Source organism: Mustela putorius, unplaced genomic scaffold, assembly GCF_011764305.1.
Source record: "Mustela putorius furo isolate JIRA1106 unplaced genomic scaffold, ASM1176430v1.1 tig00002080_pilon_pilon_pilon, whole genome shotgun sequence".
NCBI lineage: Eukaryota > Metazoa > Chordata > Mammalia > Carnivora > Mustelidae > Mustela > Mustela putorius.
Genome location: NW_025421943.1, coordinates 161317 through 177785, shown reverse-complemented (window position 1 = coordinate 177785; position 16469 = coordinate 161317). Strand labels below are relative to the sequence as shown.

The window sequence follows — 16469 nt, the reverse complement described above, 5'->3', positions numbered from 1 at the left end:
CTTTCACCTCTCAAGCTTGCCTTCCCTGCCCTCAAACGGTGTAAAGAAACTGGCAGGTCTCGAACAGGGGCTCCCTCCACGTGACTGTGGCTTTGGGACAGTGGCTTCACATGGTGGCAAAGCTCTGGAGATTGAAGGATTCAGGTTTCATTAGCTCCTTTCTTTCTGTGAGGGCTCCTCTGCCCCCTGCCTACTGCTACCTCCTCCTGTCTTTAATAGCATTCTGTCCCTTCTTCACCCAATCAACTAAGTCTCATACACAGGCATTCTGGAAATCTCTGAAAGGTTTTGGTTAGTAGACACCAGGCAAAAGAAGGATCCTCCTAGGACCTGTTCTTCTTTAATGCAACTGGAGCCAAAAAGCATAAACAGTTGCCTATTGGTGCTACATTGAAAAGATTCAGAAAGACTCAAAGACACGGTATTGTTGCAGATTTTCTTAAGAATAACAATGAGAGACTGTGGACTCTGAGAAACAAACTGAGGGTTTTGGAGGGGAGCTGGTTCAGGGGCTAGGTGAGCCTGGTGCTGGGTATTAGGAGGGCACGTATTGCAAGGAACACTGGGTGTGGTGCATAAACAATGAATCTTGGAACACTGAAAAGAAACAAGATGAAATGGGGAAAAAAAGAATATATTAGGAAACTTCATCTATTTCTTTTTTTATTTACATTCAATTTAATTAACATATACCTTATTTTAATTTCAGTGGAAGAATTCAGTGATTCATCAGTTGCATACAACTCCCAGTCCTCATTACTTTGAGTGCCTTTCTTAATGCCCATCATCCAGTTCCCCCATCCCCCACAGACCTCCCCTTCATCAACCCAGTTTGTTCCCTATAGTTGAGAGTCTCTTATGGTTTGTCTCACTGTTTTCCTCTTTTCCTTCCCTTCCCCCATGCTCATCTGTTTTGTTTCTTCAATTCGACATGAGTGAAACCGTATGGTATTTGTCCTTCTCTGACTGACTTATTTCACTGGGTAAAATATCCATTAAGTTCCATCCACGTCATGGCAAATGGCAGGATTTCATTCCTTTTGATGGTTGAGTATATATACACCACAACCTCTTTACTCACTCATCTGTTCATAGACGTCTCGGGTCTTTCCATAGTTTGGCTATTGTAGACACATTGCCACTGGTATGAAATGGTCTCTCCTTGTGGTTTTGATTTGCATTTCTCTGAGGCTGAGTGATGTTCAGCACTTTTTCTATGTGTTTATTGGCAATACGTATGTCTTCTGGAGAAATGTCTGTTTATGGCTTCCGCCCATTTCTTGACTACATATTTTGGGTTTTGGGGCTTAAGTTTTGTAAGTTCATCATCATAGATTTTGGATACTAGCCCTTTGTCTCATAAGGTATTTCAAGTATCTTCTCCCATTCTCTAGGTTGCCCAGTAGCTTTGCTGTGCAAAAGCTTTTTATCTTGGTGAATCCCCAACAGTTTGTTTTTTTTGCCTTTGTTTCCCTGGCCTTTGGGGATGTGTCTAGCAAGAAGTTGCTGTGGCCAAGGTCAAAGAGGTTGCTACCTCTCTCGCCCTCTAGGATTTTGATGAAATCCTATTGCTTGTGTATGTGTCTTTGTGAGTCTGTGTTGATATAAGTATATAAGTACATATGTGCATATATGTCCATATAAATATATATTTATCTTTATTCACTTATAGCTCACAATTTGCTGGTGATTTCCTCATCCATGTCCAGTTTCAATTCAGTCACAGAAGTGCTAAAGGATTAAAGAGGTACATAGTCAGACACCACATGTCATGCTAGACTGACTTTTCCCACCCATTTAAATACTGCAACTGCTCTCTACGTATGAACTGGTCAATCTCTAAAAATTCATGCATATATCATCTAATTTAACCTGGTAAGTCACTTTTGATTAGAAATGAGGCTTTATTTTAGAGGCTAAGGACTATGTTAGGCCTACAGATAAACAATGTATCAATCTGTAAGAAGTTCTATACTGTCACCCTAATCCCAGTGTGTAACAGCCTTTTCTGGTAGAATTTATTTCAAATTCAGCTGCAGTTGAGAGGTACAGATCTCTTTGACCCCAACTCGTTTCATGACCCTCAATTTCCTGCATCGCCTGCTTACACTTCATGCTTCCTGGTTGCCTTTCCTGACCCTCAGGCAGGGTCAGTGCCTAAAGACCCGAGGCAGAGGTTACTTCCAGTTTGGTGATAGGTTTAGAGCACCAGCCTCACATGGGGGCTGAGCTCTGGAGGGTGAGGGACAGATCCAGGATCCATTAGCTGCATCCTTTCTGCTGACTCCTCCTTCCTCCAAATAAATTTTCCTCCTCCCTTGCCCAATCTAGTAGACTCTCATCCGCAGTCGTCAAGGGTGGACAAATATGAACAAACCCAGGAATCAAAAAGACTCTCTCTAGAGCCTGTTCATCCTTTTTCCACCTACCTTCAAAAGACAAAGAATATTACATATAGTGCCTTACCAAGAGAAGACATTACAAAGAGTATCACAGGATCTCTGTATTCCTATGTGTGAGCCTGAGACCAAACATCCCAAAACTCAGTGTGTGTGTGTGTATTTGTGTGTGTAGAGATACTTATTTATGTATGTATTCATCATAGCTCACATCACTTCGCAGAGTCCTTCGGTAGATGGGGCTGTCCATTCACTCTGGCCAGGGCTAAAGGATTAAAAACAGACACGGTAAGACATCATATGACTTCCAGACTTACTTAGTTGAACTTATAAACTCACTGACACTTAGAAAGTTCAAATGCAAATGAAATATTTGAAACCTAATATCTTGTTTTCCTTAGAAATAAAGATTTACATGTTTGTAATAAGTATTATGGACCTAGCTAAAACACAGATGACTCCAGGATCAAGTACAGATCTGAACTACTGAGGCTGGCTAGTGTGGAACAGCCTATGATGGTGGAACTGATCTCAAATTAATCCTCAATTTGCAGGTATACCTTATTTCCCATCTAATTTCCTGCTTCTCCAGGCCCTCCTTCACTGCCTTTCACCTCCCCCAAGCTTGCCTTCCCTGCCCTCAGATGGTGTCAAGAAACTGGCAGGTCTGGAACAGGGGCTCTTTCCACGTGACTGTGGCTTTGGGACAGTGGCTTCACATGGTGGCAAAGCTCTGGAGGGTGAAGGATCCAGGTTTCATTAGCTCCTTTCTTTATGCTGAGACCTCCTCTGCCCCCTGCCTACTGCTACCTCCTCCTGTCTTTAATAGCATTCTGTCCCTTCTTCACCCAATCAAGTAAGTCTCATACACAGGCATTCTGGAAATCTCTGAAAGGTTTTGGTTAGTAGACACCAGGCAGAAGAAGGATCCTCCTAGGACCTGTTCTTCTTTAATGCAACTGGAGCATTAAAAGGATAAACAGTTGCCTATAGGTGCTACATTGGAAAGATAAGAAAGAGACAAAGACACGGTATTGTTGCAGATGTTCTTAAGAATAACCATGAGAGACTGTGGACTCTGAGAAACAAACTGAGGGTTATGGAGGGGAGCTGGTTCGGGGGCTAGGTGAGCCAGGTGGTGGGTATTAGGAGGGCACGTATTGTAAGGACTGGGTGTGGTGCATAAACAATGAATCTTGGAACACTGAAAAACGATGAAATGGGGGAAAAAAAAAAATATATTAGGAAACTTCATCTATTTCTTTTTTTATTTACATTCAATTTAATTAACATATACTGTATTTTTAGTTTCAGAGGAAGAATTCCGTGATTCATCAGTGGCATAAAACACCCAGTCCTCATTACCTTGAGTGCCTTTCTTAATGCCCATCACCCAGTTACCCCATCCCCCAAAAAGCTCCCCCCTTCAGCAACCCAGTTTGTTCCCCTAGTTGAGAGTCTCCTATGGTTTTTCTGTTTTCCTCTTTTCCTTCCCTTCCTCCATGCTCATCTGTTTTGTTTCTTCAATTCCGTATGAGTGAAATTGGATGGTATTTGTGCTTCGCTGACTGACTTATTTCATTGGGTAAAATATCCCTTAAGTTCCACCCACGTCATTGCAAATGGCAGGATTTCATTCCTTTTGATGGTTGAGTATATATATGTCACATTTTCTTTACTCACTCTTCTGTTCATAGATGTCTCGCATCTTTCCATAGTTTGGCTATTGTGGACACATTGCTGCTAGGAACATTAGGGTGCCTGTATCCCTTCAAATCACTATGTTTGTATTCTTTGAATGAATATCTACTAGTGCAATTGCTGGGTTATAGGGTAGCTCTATGCTTTTTAACTTTCTGAGGAACCTCCCTACTCTTTTCCAGAGCGGCTGACTGGTTTGCATTATTCCACTAACAGCATTCGAGGGTTCCCGTACTCTACCACCTCACCAACATCTGTTGTTCCCTGAGTTGTTAAATTTTAGCCCTTTCCACTGGTATGAAATGGTCTCTCCTGTGGTTTTAATTTGCATTTCTCTGAGGCTGAGTGATGCTCAGCATTTTTTCCATGTGTCTATTGGCCATCCATATGTCTTCTCTGGAGAAATGTCTGTTCATGGCTTCTGCCCATTTCTGGATATCATGTATTGGGTTTTGGGGTGTTAAGTTTGGTAAGTTCTTCATAGATTTTGGATACTAGCTCTTTATCTGATAAGGTATTTGCAATTATCTTTTCCCATTCTGTATGTTGCCCTTTAGCTTTGTTGGTGGTTTCCTTTGTTGTACAAAAGTGTTTTATCTTGGTAAAGCCCCAACAGTTCATTTTTGCCTTTGTTTCCCTAGCTTTTGGGGATGTGTCTAGCAAGAAGTTGCTGTGGCCAGGGTCAATGAGATTGCTGCCTCTCTTCTCCTCTATGATTTTGATAAATTTTTATTGCTTGTGTATTGTCTTTTGAGTCTGTGTTCATACAAGTATATAAGTACATACGTGCATATATGTCCATATAAATATATATTTATCTTTATGCACTTATAGCTCACAATTTGCTGGTGATTTCCTCATCCATGTCCTGTTTCAATTCAGTCACAGAAGTGCTAAAGGATTAAAGAGGCACATAGTCAGACACCACATGTCATGCTAGACTGACTTATCCCCCCCATTTAAATACTGCAACTGCTCTCTACGTATGAACTGGTCAATCTCTAAAAATTCATGCATATATCATCTAATTTAACTTGGTAGGTCACTTTTATTAGAAATGAGACTTTATTTTAGAGGCTAAGGACTATGTTAGGCCTACAGATAAACAATGTATCAATCTGTAAGAAGTTCTATACTGTCACCCTAATCCCAGTGTGTAACAGCCTTTTCTGGTAGAATTTATTTCAAATTCAGCTGCAGTTGAGAGGTACAGATCTCTTTGACCCCAACTCGTTTCATGACCCTCAATTTCCTGCATTGCCTGCTTACTCTTCATGCTTCCTGGTTGCCTTTCCTACCCCTCAGGCAGGGTTAGTGGCTAAAGACCCGAGGCAGAGGTTCCTTCCAGTTTGGTGGTAGGTTTAGAGCACCAGCCTCACATGGGGGCCGAGCTCTGGAGGGTGAGGGACAAATCCAGGATCCATTAGCTGCATCCTTTCTGCTGACTCCTCCTTCCTCCAAATAAATTTTCCTCCTCCCTTGCCCAATCTAGTACACTCTTATCCACAGTCGTCAAGGGTGGACAAATATGAACAAACCCAGGAATCGAAATGACTCTCTCTAGAGCCTGTTCTTCCTTTTTCCACCTACCTTCAAAAGACAAAGAATATTACATAGAGTGCCTTACCATGAGAAGACGTTACAAAGAGTATCACAGGATCTCTGTATTCCTATGTGTGAGCCTGAGACCAAACATCCCAAATCTCAGTGTATGTTGTGTGTGTGTGTATGTGTTTGTGTGTGTGTGTGTGTGTTTGTGTGTGTAGAGGTACTTATTTATATATGTATTCATCATAGCTCACATCACTTCGCAGAGTTCTTCGGTAGACGAGGCTGTCCATTCACTCTGGCCAGGACTAAAGGATTAAAAAACAGACAGGGTAAGACATCACATGACTTCCAGACTTACTTTCTTAGTTGAACTTATAAACTCACTGACACTTATAAAGTTCACGTGTGAATCAATTATTTGAAACCTAATATCTCGTTTGCTCTAGAAATGAAGATTTACATGTTTTTAATAAGTATTATGGACCTAGAAAAACACAGATGATTCCAGGATCAAATACAGAACTACTCAGCCTGGCCCGTGTGGAACAGCCTGTTATGGTGGAACTGATCTCAAATTCACCCTCAATTTGCAGGTATGCCTCCTTCTTTCCCATCTAATTTCCTGCTTCTCCAGTCCCTCCTTCACCACCTTTCACCTCTCAAGCTTGCCTTCCCTGCTCTCAGATGGTGTCAAGAAACTGGCAGGTCTGGAACAGGGGCTATTTCCACGTGACTGTGGCTTTGGGAAAGTGGCTTCACATGGTGGCAAAGCTCTGGAGGGTGAAGGATCCAGGATTCATTAGCTCCTTTCTTTATGCTGAGACCTCCTCTGCCCCCTGCCTACTGCTACCTCCTCCTGTCTTTAATAGCATTCTGTCCCTTCTTCACCCAATCAAGTAAGTCTCATACACAGGCATTCTGGAAATCTCTGAAAGGTTTTGGTTAGTAGACACCAGGCAGAAGAAGGGATCCTCCTAGGACCTGTTCTTCTTTAATGCAACTGGAGCATTAAAAGGATAAACAGTTGCCTATAGGTGCTACATTGGAAAGATAAGAAAGAGACAAAGACACGGTATTGTTGCAGATGTTCTTAAGAATAACCATGAGAGACTGTGGACTCTGAGAAACAAACTGAGGGTTATGGAGGGGAGCTGGTTCGGGGGGGCTAGGTGAGCCAGGGTGGTGGGTATTAGGAGGGCACGTATTGTAAGGACTGGGTGTGGGTGCATAAACAATGAATCTTGGAACACTGAAAAAAATGAGATGAAATGGGGGAAAAAAAAAGAATATATTAGGAAACTTCATCTATTTCTTTTTTTATTTACATTCAATTTAATTAACATATACTGTATTTTTAGTTTCAGAGGAAGAATTCCGTGATTCATCAGTGGCATAAAACACCCAGTCCTCATTACCTTGAGTGCCTTTCTTAATGCCCATCACCCAGTTACCCCATCCCCCAAAAAGCTCCCCCTTCAGCAACCCAGTTTGTTCCCCTAGTTGAGAGTCTCCTATGGTTTTTCTGTTTTCCTCTTTTCCTTCCCTTCCTCCATGCTCATCTGTTTTGTTTCTTCAATTCCGTATGAGTGAAATTGGATGGTATTTGTGCTTCGCTGACTGACTTATTTCATTGGGTAAAATATCCCTTAAGTTCCACCCACGTCATTGCAAATGGCAGGATTTCATTCCTTTTGATGGTTGAGTATATATATGTCACATTTTTTTTTACTCACTCTTCTGTTCATAGATGTCTCGCATCTTTCCATAGTTTGGCTATTGTGGACACATTGCTGCTAGGAACATTAGGGTGCCTGTATCCCTTCAAATCACTATGTTTGTATTCTTTGAATGAATATCTACTAGTGCAATTGCTGGGTTATAGGGTAGCTCTATGCTTTTTAACTTTCTGAGGAACCTCCCTACTCTTTTCCAGAGCGGCTGACTGGTTTGCATTATTCCACTAACAGCATTCGAGGGTTCCCGTACTCTACCACCTCACCAACATCTGTTGTTCCCTGAGTTGTTAAATTTTAGCCCTTTCCACTGGTATGAAATGGTCTCTCCTGTGGTTTTAATTTGCATTTCTCTGAGGCTGAGTGATGCTCAGCATTTTTTCCATGTGTCTATTGGCCATCCATATGTCTTCTCTGGAGAAATGTCTGTTCATGGCTTCTGCCCATTTCTGGATATCATGTATTGGGTTTTGGGGTGTTAAGTTTGGTAAGTTCTTCATAGATTTTGGATACTAGCTCTTTATCTGATAAGGTATTTGCAATTATCTTTTCCCATTCTGTATGTTGCCCTTTAGCTTTGTTGGTGGTTTCCTTTGTTGTACAAAAGTGTTTTATCTTGGTAAAGCCCCAACAGTTTCATTTTTGCCTTTGTTTCCCTAGCTTTTGGGGATGTGTCTAGCAAGAAGTTGCTGTGGCCAGGGTCAATGAGATTGCTGCCTCTCTTCTCCTCTATGATTTTGATAAATTTTTATTGCTTGTGTATTGTCTTTTGAGTCTGTGTTCATACAAGTATATAAGTACATACGTGCATATATGTCCATATAAATATATATTTATCTTTATGCACTTATAGCTCACAATTTGCTGGTGATTTCCTCATCCATGTCCTGTTTCAATTCAGTCACAGAAGTGCTAAAGGATTAAAGAGGCACATAGTCAGACACCACATGTCATGCTAGACTGACTTTATCCCCCCCATTTAAATACTGCAACTGCTCTCTACGTATGAACTGGTCAATCTCTAAAAATTCATGCATATATCATCTAATTTAACTTGGTAGGTCACTTTTATTAGAAATGAGACTTTATTTTAGAGGCTAAGGACTATGTTAGGCCTACAGATAAACAATGTATCAATCTGTAAGAAGTTCTATACTGTCACCCTAATCCCAGTGTGTAACAGCCTTTTCTGGTAGAATTTATTTCAAATTCAGCTGCAGTTGAGAGGTACAGATCTCTTTGACCCCAACTCGTTTCATGACCCTCAATTTCCTGCATTGCCTGCTTACTCTTCATGCTTCCTGGTTGCCTTTCCTACCCCTCAGGCAGGGTTAGTGGCTAAAGACCCGAGGCAGAGGTTCCTTCCAGTTTGGTGGTAGGTTTAGAGCACCAGCCTCACATGGGGGCCGAGCTCTGGAGGGTGAGGGACAAATCCAGGATCCATTAGCTGCATCCTTTCTGCTGACTCCTCCTTCCTCCAAATAAATTTTCCTCCTCCCTTGCCCAATCTAGTACACTCTTATCCACAGTCGTCAAGGGTGGACAAATATGAACAAACCCAGGAATCGAAATGACTCTCTCTAGAGCCTGTTCTTCCTTTTTCCACCTACCTTCAAAAGACAAAGAATATTACATAGAGTGCCTTACCATGAGAAGACGTTACAAAGAGTATCACAGGATCTCTGTATTCCTATGTGTGAGCCTGAGACCAAACATCCCAAATCTCAGTGTATGTTGTGTGTGTGTATGTGTTTGTGTGTGTGTGTATTTGTGTGTGTAGAGGTACTTATTTATATATGTATTCATCATAGCTCACATCACTTCGCAGAGTTCTTCGGTAGACGAGGCTGTCCATTCACTCTGGCCAGGACTAAAGGATTAAAAACAGACAGGGTAAGACATCACATGACTTCCAGACTTACTTTCTTAGTTGAACTTATAAACTCACTGACACTTATAAAGTTCACGTGTGAATCAATTATTTGAAACCTAATATCTCGTTTGCTCTAGAAATGAAGATTTACATGTTTTTAATAAGTATTATGGACCTAGAAAAAACACAGATGATTCCAGGATCAAATACAGAACTACTCAGCCTGGCCCGTGTGGAACAGCCTGTTATGGTGGAACTGATCTCAAATTCACCCTCAATTTGCAGGTATGCCTCCTTCTTTCCCATCTAATTTCCTGCTTCTCCAGTCCCTCCTTCACCACCTTTCACCTCTCAAGCTTGCCTTCCCTGCTCTCAGATGGTGTCAAGAAACTGGCAGGTCTGGAACAGGGGCTATTTCCACGTGACTGTGGCTTTGGGAAAGTGGCTTCACATGGTGGCAAAGCTCTGGAGGGTGAAGGATCCAGGATTCATTAGCTCCTTTCTTTATGCTGAGACCTCCTCTGCCCCCTGCCTACTGCTACCTCCTCCTGTCTTTAATAGCATTCTGTCCCTTCTTCACCCAATCAAGTAAGTCTCATACACAGGCATTCTGGAAATCTCTGAAAGGTTTTGGTTAGTAGACACCAGGCAGAAGAAGGATCCTCCTAGGACCTGTTCTTCTTTAATGCAACTGGAGCATTAAAAGGATAAACAGTTGCCTATAGGTGCTACATTGGAAAGATAAGAAAGAGACAAAGACACGGTATTGTTGCAGATGTTCTTAAGAATAACCATGAGAGACTGTGGACTCTGAGAAACAAACTGAGGGTTATGGAGGGGAGCTGGTTCGGGGGCTAGGTGAGCCAGGTGGTGGGTATTAGGAGGGCACGTATTGTAAGGACTGGGTGTGGTGCATAAACAATGAATCTTGGAACACTGAAAAACGATGAAATGGGGGAAAAAAAAAAGAATATATTAGGAAACTTCATCTATTTCTTTTTTTATTTACATTCAATTTAATTAACATATACTGTATTTTTAGTTTCAGAGGAAGAATTCCGTGATTCATCAGTGGCATAAAACACCCCAGTCCTCATTACCTTGAGTGCCTTTCTTAATGCCCATCACCCAGTTACCCCATCCCCCAAAAAGCTCCCCCTTCAGCAACCCAGTTTGTTCCCCTAGTTGAGAGTCTCCTATGGTTTTTCTGTTTTCCTCTTTTCCTTCTTCCCTTCCTCCATGCTCATCTGTTTTGTTTCTTCAATTCCGTATGAGTGAAATTGGATGGTATTTGTGCTTCGCTGACTGACTTATTTCATTGGGTAAAATATCCCTTAAGTTCCACCCACGTCATTGCAAATGGCAGGATTTCATTCCTTTTGATGGTTGAGTATATATATGTCACATTTTTTTTACTCACTCTTCTGTTCATAGATGTCTCGCATCTTTCCATAGTTTGGCTATTGTGGACACATTGCTGCTAGGAACATTAGGGTGCCTGTATCCCTTCAAATCACTATGTTTGTATTCTTTGAATGAATATCTACTAGTGCAATTGCTGGGTTATAGGGTAGCTCTATGCTTTTTAACTTTCTGAGGAACCTCCCTACTCTTTTCCAGAGCGGCTGACTGGTTTGCATTATTCCACTAACAGCATTCGAGGGTTCCCGTACTCTACCACCTCACCAACATCTGTTGTTCCCTGAGTTGTTAAATTTTAGCCCTTTCCACTGGTATGAAATGGTCTCTCCTGTGGTTTTAATTTGCATTTCTCTGAGGCTGAGTGATGCTCAGCATTTTTTCCATGTGTCTATTGGCCATCCATATGTCTTCTCTGGAGAAATGTCTGTTCATGGCTTCTGCCCATTTCTGGATATCATGTATTGGGTTTTGGGGGTGTTAAGTTTGGTAAGTTCTTCATAGATTTTGGATACTAGCTCTTTATCTGATAAGGTATTTGCAATTATCTTTTCCCATTCTGTATGTTGCCCTTTAGCTTTGTTGGTGGTTTCCTTTGTTGTACAAAAGTGTTTTATCTTGGTAAAGCCCCAACAGTTCATTTTTGCCTTTGTTTCCCTAGCTTTTGGGGATGTGTCTAGCAAGAAGTTGCTGTGGCCAGGGTCAATGAGATTGCTGCCTCTCTTCTCCTCTATGATTTTGATAAATTTTTATTGCTTGTGTATTGTCTTTTGAGTCTGTGTTCATACAAGTATATAAGTACATACGTGCATATATGTCCATATAAATATATATTTATCTTTATGCACTTATAGCTCACAATTTGCTGGTGATTTCCTCATCCATGTCCTGTTTCAATTCAGTCACAGAAGTGCTAAAGGATTAAAGAGGCACATAGTCAGACACCACATGTCATGCTAGACTGACTTATCCCCCCCATTTAAATACTGCAAACTGCTCTCTACGTATGAACTGGTCAATCTCTAAAAATTCATGCATATATCATCTAATTTAACTTGGTAGGTCACTTTTATTAGAAATGAGACTTTATTTTAGAGGCTAAGGACTATGTTAGGCCTACAGATAAACAATGTATCAATCTGTAAGAAGTTCTATACTGTCACCCTAATCCCAGTGTGTAACAGCCTTTTCTGGTAGAATTTATTTCAAATTCAGCTGCAGTTGAGAGGTACAGATCTCTTTGACCCCAACTCGTTTCATGACCCTCAATTTCCTGCATTGCCTGCTTACTCTTCATGCTTCCTGGTTGCCTTTCCTACCCCTCAGGCAGGGTTAGTGGCTAAAGACCCGAGGCAGAGGTTCCTTCCAGTTTGGTGGTAGGTTTAGAGCACCAGCCTCACATGGGGGCCGAGCTCTGGAGGGTGAGGGACAAATCCAGGATCCATTAGCTGCATCCTTTCTGCTGACTCCTCCTTCCTCCAAATAAATTTTCCTCCTCCCTTGCCCAATCTAGTACACTCTTATCCACAGTCGTCAAGGGTGGACAAATATGAACAAACCCAGGAATCGAAATGACTCTCTCTAGAGCCTGTTCTTCCTTTTTCCACCTACCTTCAAAAGACAAAGAATATTACATAGAGTGCCTTACCATGAGAAGACGTTACAAAGAGTATCACAGGATCTCTGTATTCCTATGTGTGAGCCTGAGACCAAACATCCCAAATCTCAGTGTATGTTGTGTGTGTGTATGTGTTTGTGTGTGTGTGTGTATTTGTGTGTGTAGAGGTACTTATTTATATATGTATTCATCATAGCTCACATCACTTCGCAGAGTTCTTCGGTAGACGAGGCTGTCCATTCACTCTGGCCAGGACTAAAGGATTAAAAACAGACAGGGTAAGACATCACATGACTTCCAGACTTACTTTCTTAGTTGAACTTATAAACTCACTGACACTTATAAAGTTCACGTGTGAATCAATTATTTGAAACCTAATATCTCGTTTGCTCTAGAAATGAAGATTTACATGTTTTTAATAAGTATTATGGACCTAGAAAAACACAGATGATTCCAGGATCAAATACAGAACTACTCAGCCTGGCCCGTGTGGAACAGCCTGTTATGGTGGAACTGATCTCAAATTCACCCTCAATTTGCAGGTATGCCTCCTTCTTTCCCATCTAATTTCCTGCTTCTCCAGTCCCTCCTTCACCACCTTTCACCTCTCAAGCTTGCCTTCCCTGCTCTCAGATGGTGTCAAGAAACTGGCAGGTCTGGAACAGGGGCTATTTCCACGTGACTGTGGCTTTGGGAAAGTGGCTTCACATGGTGGCAAAGCTCTGGAGGGTGAAGGATCCAGGATTCATTAGCTCCTTTCTTTATGCTGAGACCTCCTCTGCCCCCTGCCTACTGCTACCTCCTCCTGTCTTTAATAGCATTCTGTCCCTTCTTCACCCAATCAAGTAAGTCTCATACACAGGCATTCTGGAAATCTCTGAAAGGTTTTGGTTAGTAGACACCAGGCAGAAGAAGGATCCTCCTAGGACCTGTTCTTCTTTAATGCAACTGGAGCATTAAAAGGATAAACAGTTGCCTATAGGTGCTACATTGGAAAGATAAGAAAGAGACAAAGACACGGTATTGTTGCAGATGTTCTTAAGAATAACCATGAGAGACTGTGGACTCTGAGAAACAAACTGAGGGTTATGGAGGGGAGCTGGTTCGGGGGCTAGGTGAGCCAGGTGGTGGGTATTAGGAGGGCACGTATTGTAAGGACTGGGTGTGGTGCATAAACAATGAATCTTGGAACACTGAAAAACGATGAAATGGGGGAAAAAAAGAATATATTAGGAAACTTCATCTATTTCTTTTTTTATTTACATTCAATTTAATTAACATATACTGTATTTTTAGTTTCAGAGGAAGAATTCCGTGATTCATCAGTGGCATAAAACACCCAGTCCTCATTACCTTGAGTGCCTTTCTTAATGCCCATCACCCAGTTACCCCATCCCCCAAAAAGCTCCCCCTTCAGCAACCCAGTTTGTTCCCCTAGTTGAGAGTCTCCTATGGTTTTTCTGTTTTCCTCTTTTCCTTCCCTTCCTCCATGCTCATCTGTTTTGTTTCTTCAATTCCGTATGAGTGAAATTGGATGGTATTTGTGCTTCGCTGACTGACTTATTTCATTGGGTAAAATATCCCTTAAGTTCCACCCACGTCATTGCAAATGGCAGGATTTCATTCCTTTTGATGGTTGAGTATATATATGTCACATTTTCTTTACTCACTCTTCTGTTCATAGATGTCTCGCATCTTTCCATAGTTTGGCTATTGTGGACACATTGCTGCTAGGAACATTAGGGTGCCTGTATCCCTTCAAATCACTATGTTTGTATTCTTTGAATGAATATCTACTAGTGCAATTGCTGGGTTATAGGGTAGCTCTATGCTTTTTAACTTTCTGAGGAACCTCCCTACTCTTTTCCAGAGCGGCTGACTGGTTTGCATTATTCCACTAACAGCATTCGAGGGTTCCCGTACTCTACCACCTCACCAACATCTGTTGTTCCCTGAGTTGTTAAATTTTAGCCCTTTCCACTGGTATGAAATGGTCTCTCCTGTGGTTTTAATTTGCATTTCTCTGAGGCTGAGTGATGCTCAGCATTTTTTCCATGTGTCTATTGGCCATCCATATGTCTTCTCTGGAGAAATGTCTGTTCATGGCTTCTGCCCATTTCTGGATATCATGTATTGGGTTTTGGGGTGTTAAGTTTGGTAAGTTCTTCATAGATTTTGGATACTAGCTCTTTATCTGATAAGGTATTTGCAATTATCTTTTCCCATTCTGTATGTTGCCCTTTAGCTTTGTTGGTGGTTTCCTTTGTTGTACAAAAGTGTTTTATCTTGGTAAAGCCCCAACAGTTCATTTTTGCCTTTGTTTCCCTAGCTTTTGGGGATGTGTCTAGCAAGAAGTTGCTGTGGCCAGGGTCAATGAGATTGCTGCCTCTCTTCTCCTCTATGATTTTGATAAATTTTTATTGCTTGTGTATTGTCTTTTGAGTCTGTGTTCATACAAGTATATAAGTACATACGTGCATATATGTCCATATAAATATATATTTTTATCTTTATGCACTTATAGCTCACAATTTGCTGGTGATTTCCTCATCCATGTCCTGTTTCAATTCAGTCACAGAAGTGCTAAAGGATTAAAGAGGCACATAGTCAGACACCACATGTCATGCTAGACTGACTTATCCCCCCCATTTAAATACTGCAACTGCTCTCTACGTATGAACTGGTCAATCTCTAAAAATTCATGCATATATCATCTAATTTAACTTGGTAGGTCACTTTTATTAGAAATGAGACTTTATTTTAGAGGCTAAGGACTATGTTAGGCCTACAGATAAACAATGTATCAATCTGTAAGAAGTTCTATACTGTCACCCTAATCCCAGTGTGTAACAGCCTTTTCTGGTAGAATTTATTTCAAATTCAGCTGCAGTTGAGAGGTACAGATCTCTTTGACCCCAACTCGTTTCATGACCCTCAATTTCCTGCATTGCCTGCTTACTCTTCATGCTTCCTGGTTGCCTTTCCTACCCCTCAGGCAGGGTTAGTGGCTAAAGACCCGAGGCAGAGGTTCCTTCCAGTTTGGTGGTAGGTTTAGAGCACCAGCCTCACATGGGGGCCGAGCTCTGGAGGGTGAGGGACAAATCCAGGATCCATTAGCTGCATCCTTTCTGCTGACTCCTCCTTCCTCCAAATAAATTTTCCTCCTCCCTTGCCCAATCTAGTACACTCTTATCCACAGTCGTCAAGGGTGGACAAATATGAACAAACCCAGGAATCGAAATGACTCTCTCTAGAGCCTGTTCTTCCTTTTTCCACCTACCTTCAAAAGACAAAGAATATTACATAGAGTGCCTTACCATGAGAAGACGTTACAAAGAGTATCACAGGATCTCTGTATTCCTATGTGTGAGCCTGAGACCAAACATCCCAAATCTCAGTGTATGTTGTGTGTGTGTATGTGTTTGTGTGTGTGTGTGTATTTGTGTGTGTAGAGGTACTTATTTATATATGTATTCATCATAGCTCACATCACTTCGCAGAGTTTTCTTCGGTAGACGAGGCTGTCCATTCACTCTGGCCAGGACTAAAGGATTAAAAACAGACAGGGTAAGACATCACATGACTTCCAGACTTACTTTCTTAGTTGAACTTATAAACTCACTGACACTTATAAAGTTCACGTGTGAATCAATTATTTGAAACCTAATATCTCGTTTGCTCTAGAAATGAAGATTTACATGTTTTTAATAAGTATTATGGACCTAGAAAAACACAGATGATTCCAGGATCAAATACAGAACTACTCAGCCTGGCCCGTGTGGAACAGCCTGTTATGGTGGAACTGATCTCAAATTCACCCTCAATTTGCAGGTATGCCTCCTTCTTTCCCATCTAATTTCCTGCTTCTCCAGTCCCTCCTTCACCACCTTTCACCTCTCAAGCTTGCCTTCCCTGCTCTCAGATGGTGTCAAGAAACTGGCAGGTCTGGAACAGGGGCTATTTCCACGTGACTGTGGCTTTGGGAAAGTGGCTTCACATGGTGGCAAAGCTCTGGAGGGTGAAGGATCCAGGATTCATTAGCTCCTTTCTTTATGCTGAGACCTCCTCTGCCCCCTGCCTACTGCTACCTCCTCCTGTCTTTAATAGCATTCTGTCCCTTCTTCACCCAATCAAGTAAGTCTCATACACAGGCATTCTGGAAATCTCTGAAAGGT

The 16469-nt window shown here is 41.6% G+C and overlaps 1 protein-coding gene across 1 annotated transcript in view; it reads right to left on the bottom strand.

Annotated features, from left to right (window-relative positions):
* The window catches only part of LOC123394245 (phosphatidylinositol 3,4,5-trisphosphate 3-phosphatase TPTE2-like), a 111932-nt gene extending 96109 nt beyond the window's left edge, over positions 1-15823 (bottom strand). Inside the window, exons 1-10 of the mRNA XM_045088001.1 lie at positions 15783-15823; positions 14824-14877; positions 12496-12549; positions 11536-11589; positions 9201-9254; positions 8243-8296; positions 5903-5956; positions 4940-4993; positions 2611-2664; positions 1678-1731 (exon numbers count right to left, since the gene is read on the bottom strand). Coding sequence (XP_044943936.1) covers positions 1678-1731; positions 2611-2664; positions 4940-4993; positions 5903-5956; positions 8243-8296; positions 9201-9254; positions 11536-11589; positions 12496-12549; positions 14824-14877; positions 15783-15823 — 527 coding nt within the window. The remainder of the gene's footprint in view (positions 1-1677; positions 1732-2610; positions 2665-4939; positions 4994-5902; positions 5957-8242; positions 8297-9200; positions 9255-11535; positions 11590-12495; positions 12550-14823; positions 14878-15782) is intronic.
* Between the last annotated feature and the right edge of the window lie 646 nt (positions 15824-16469).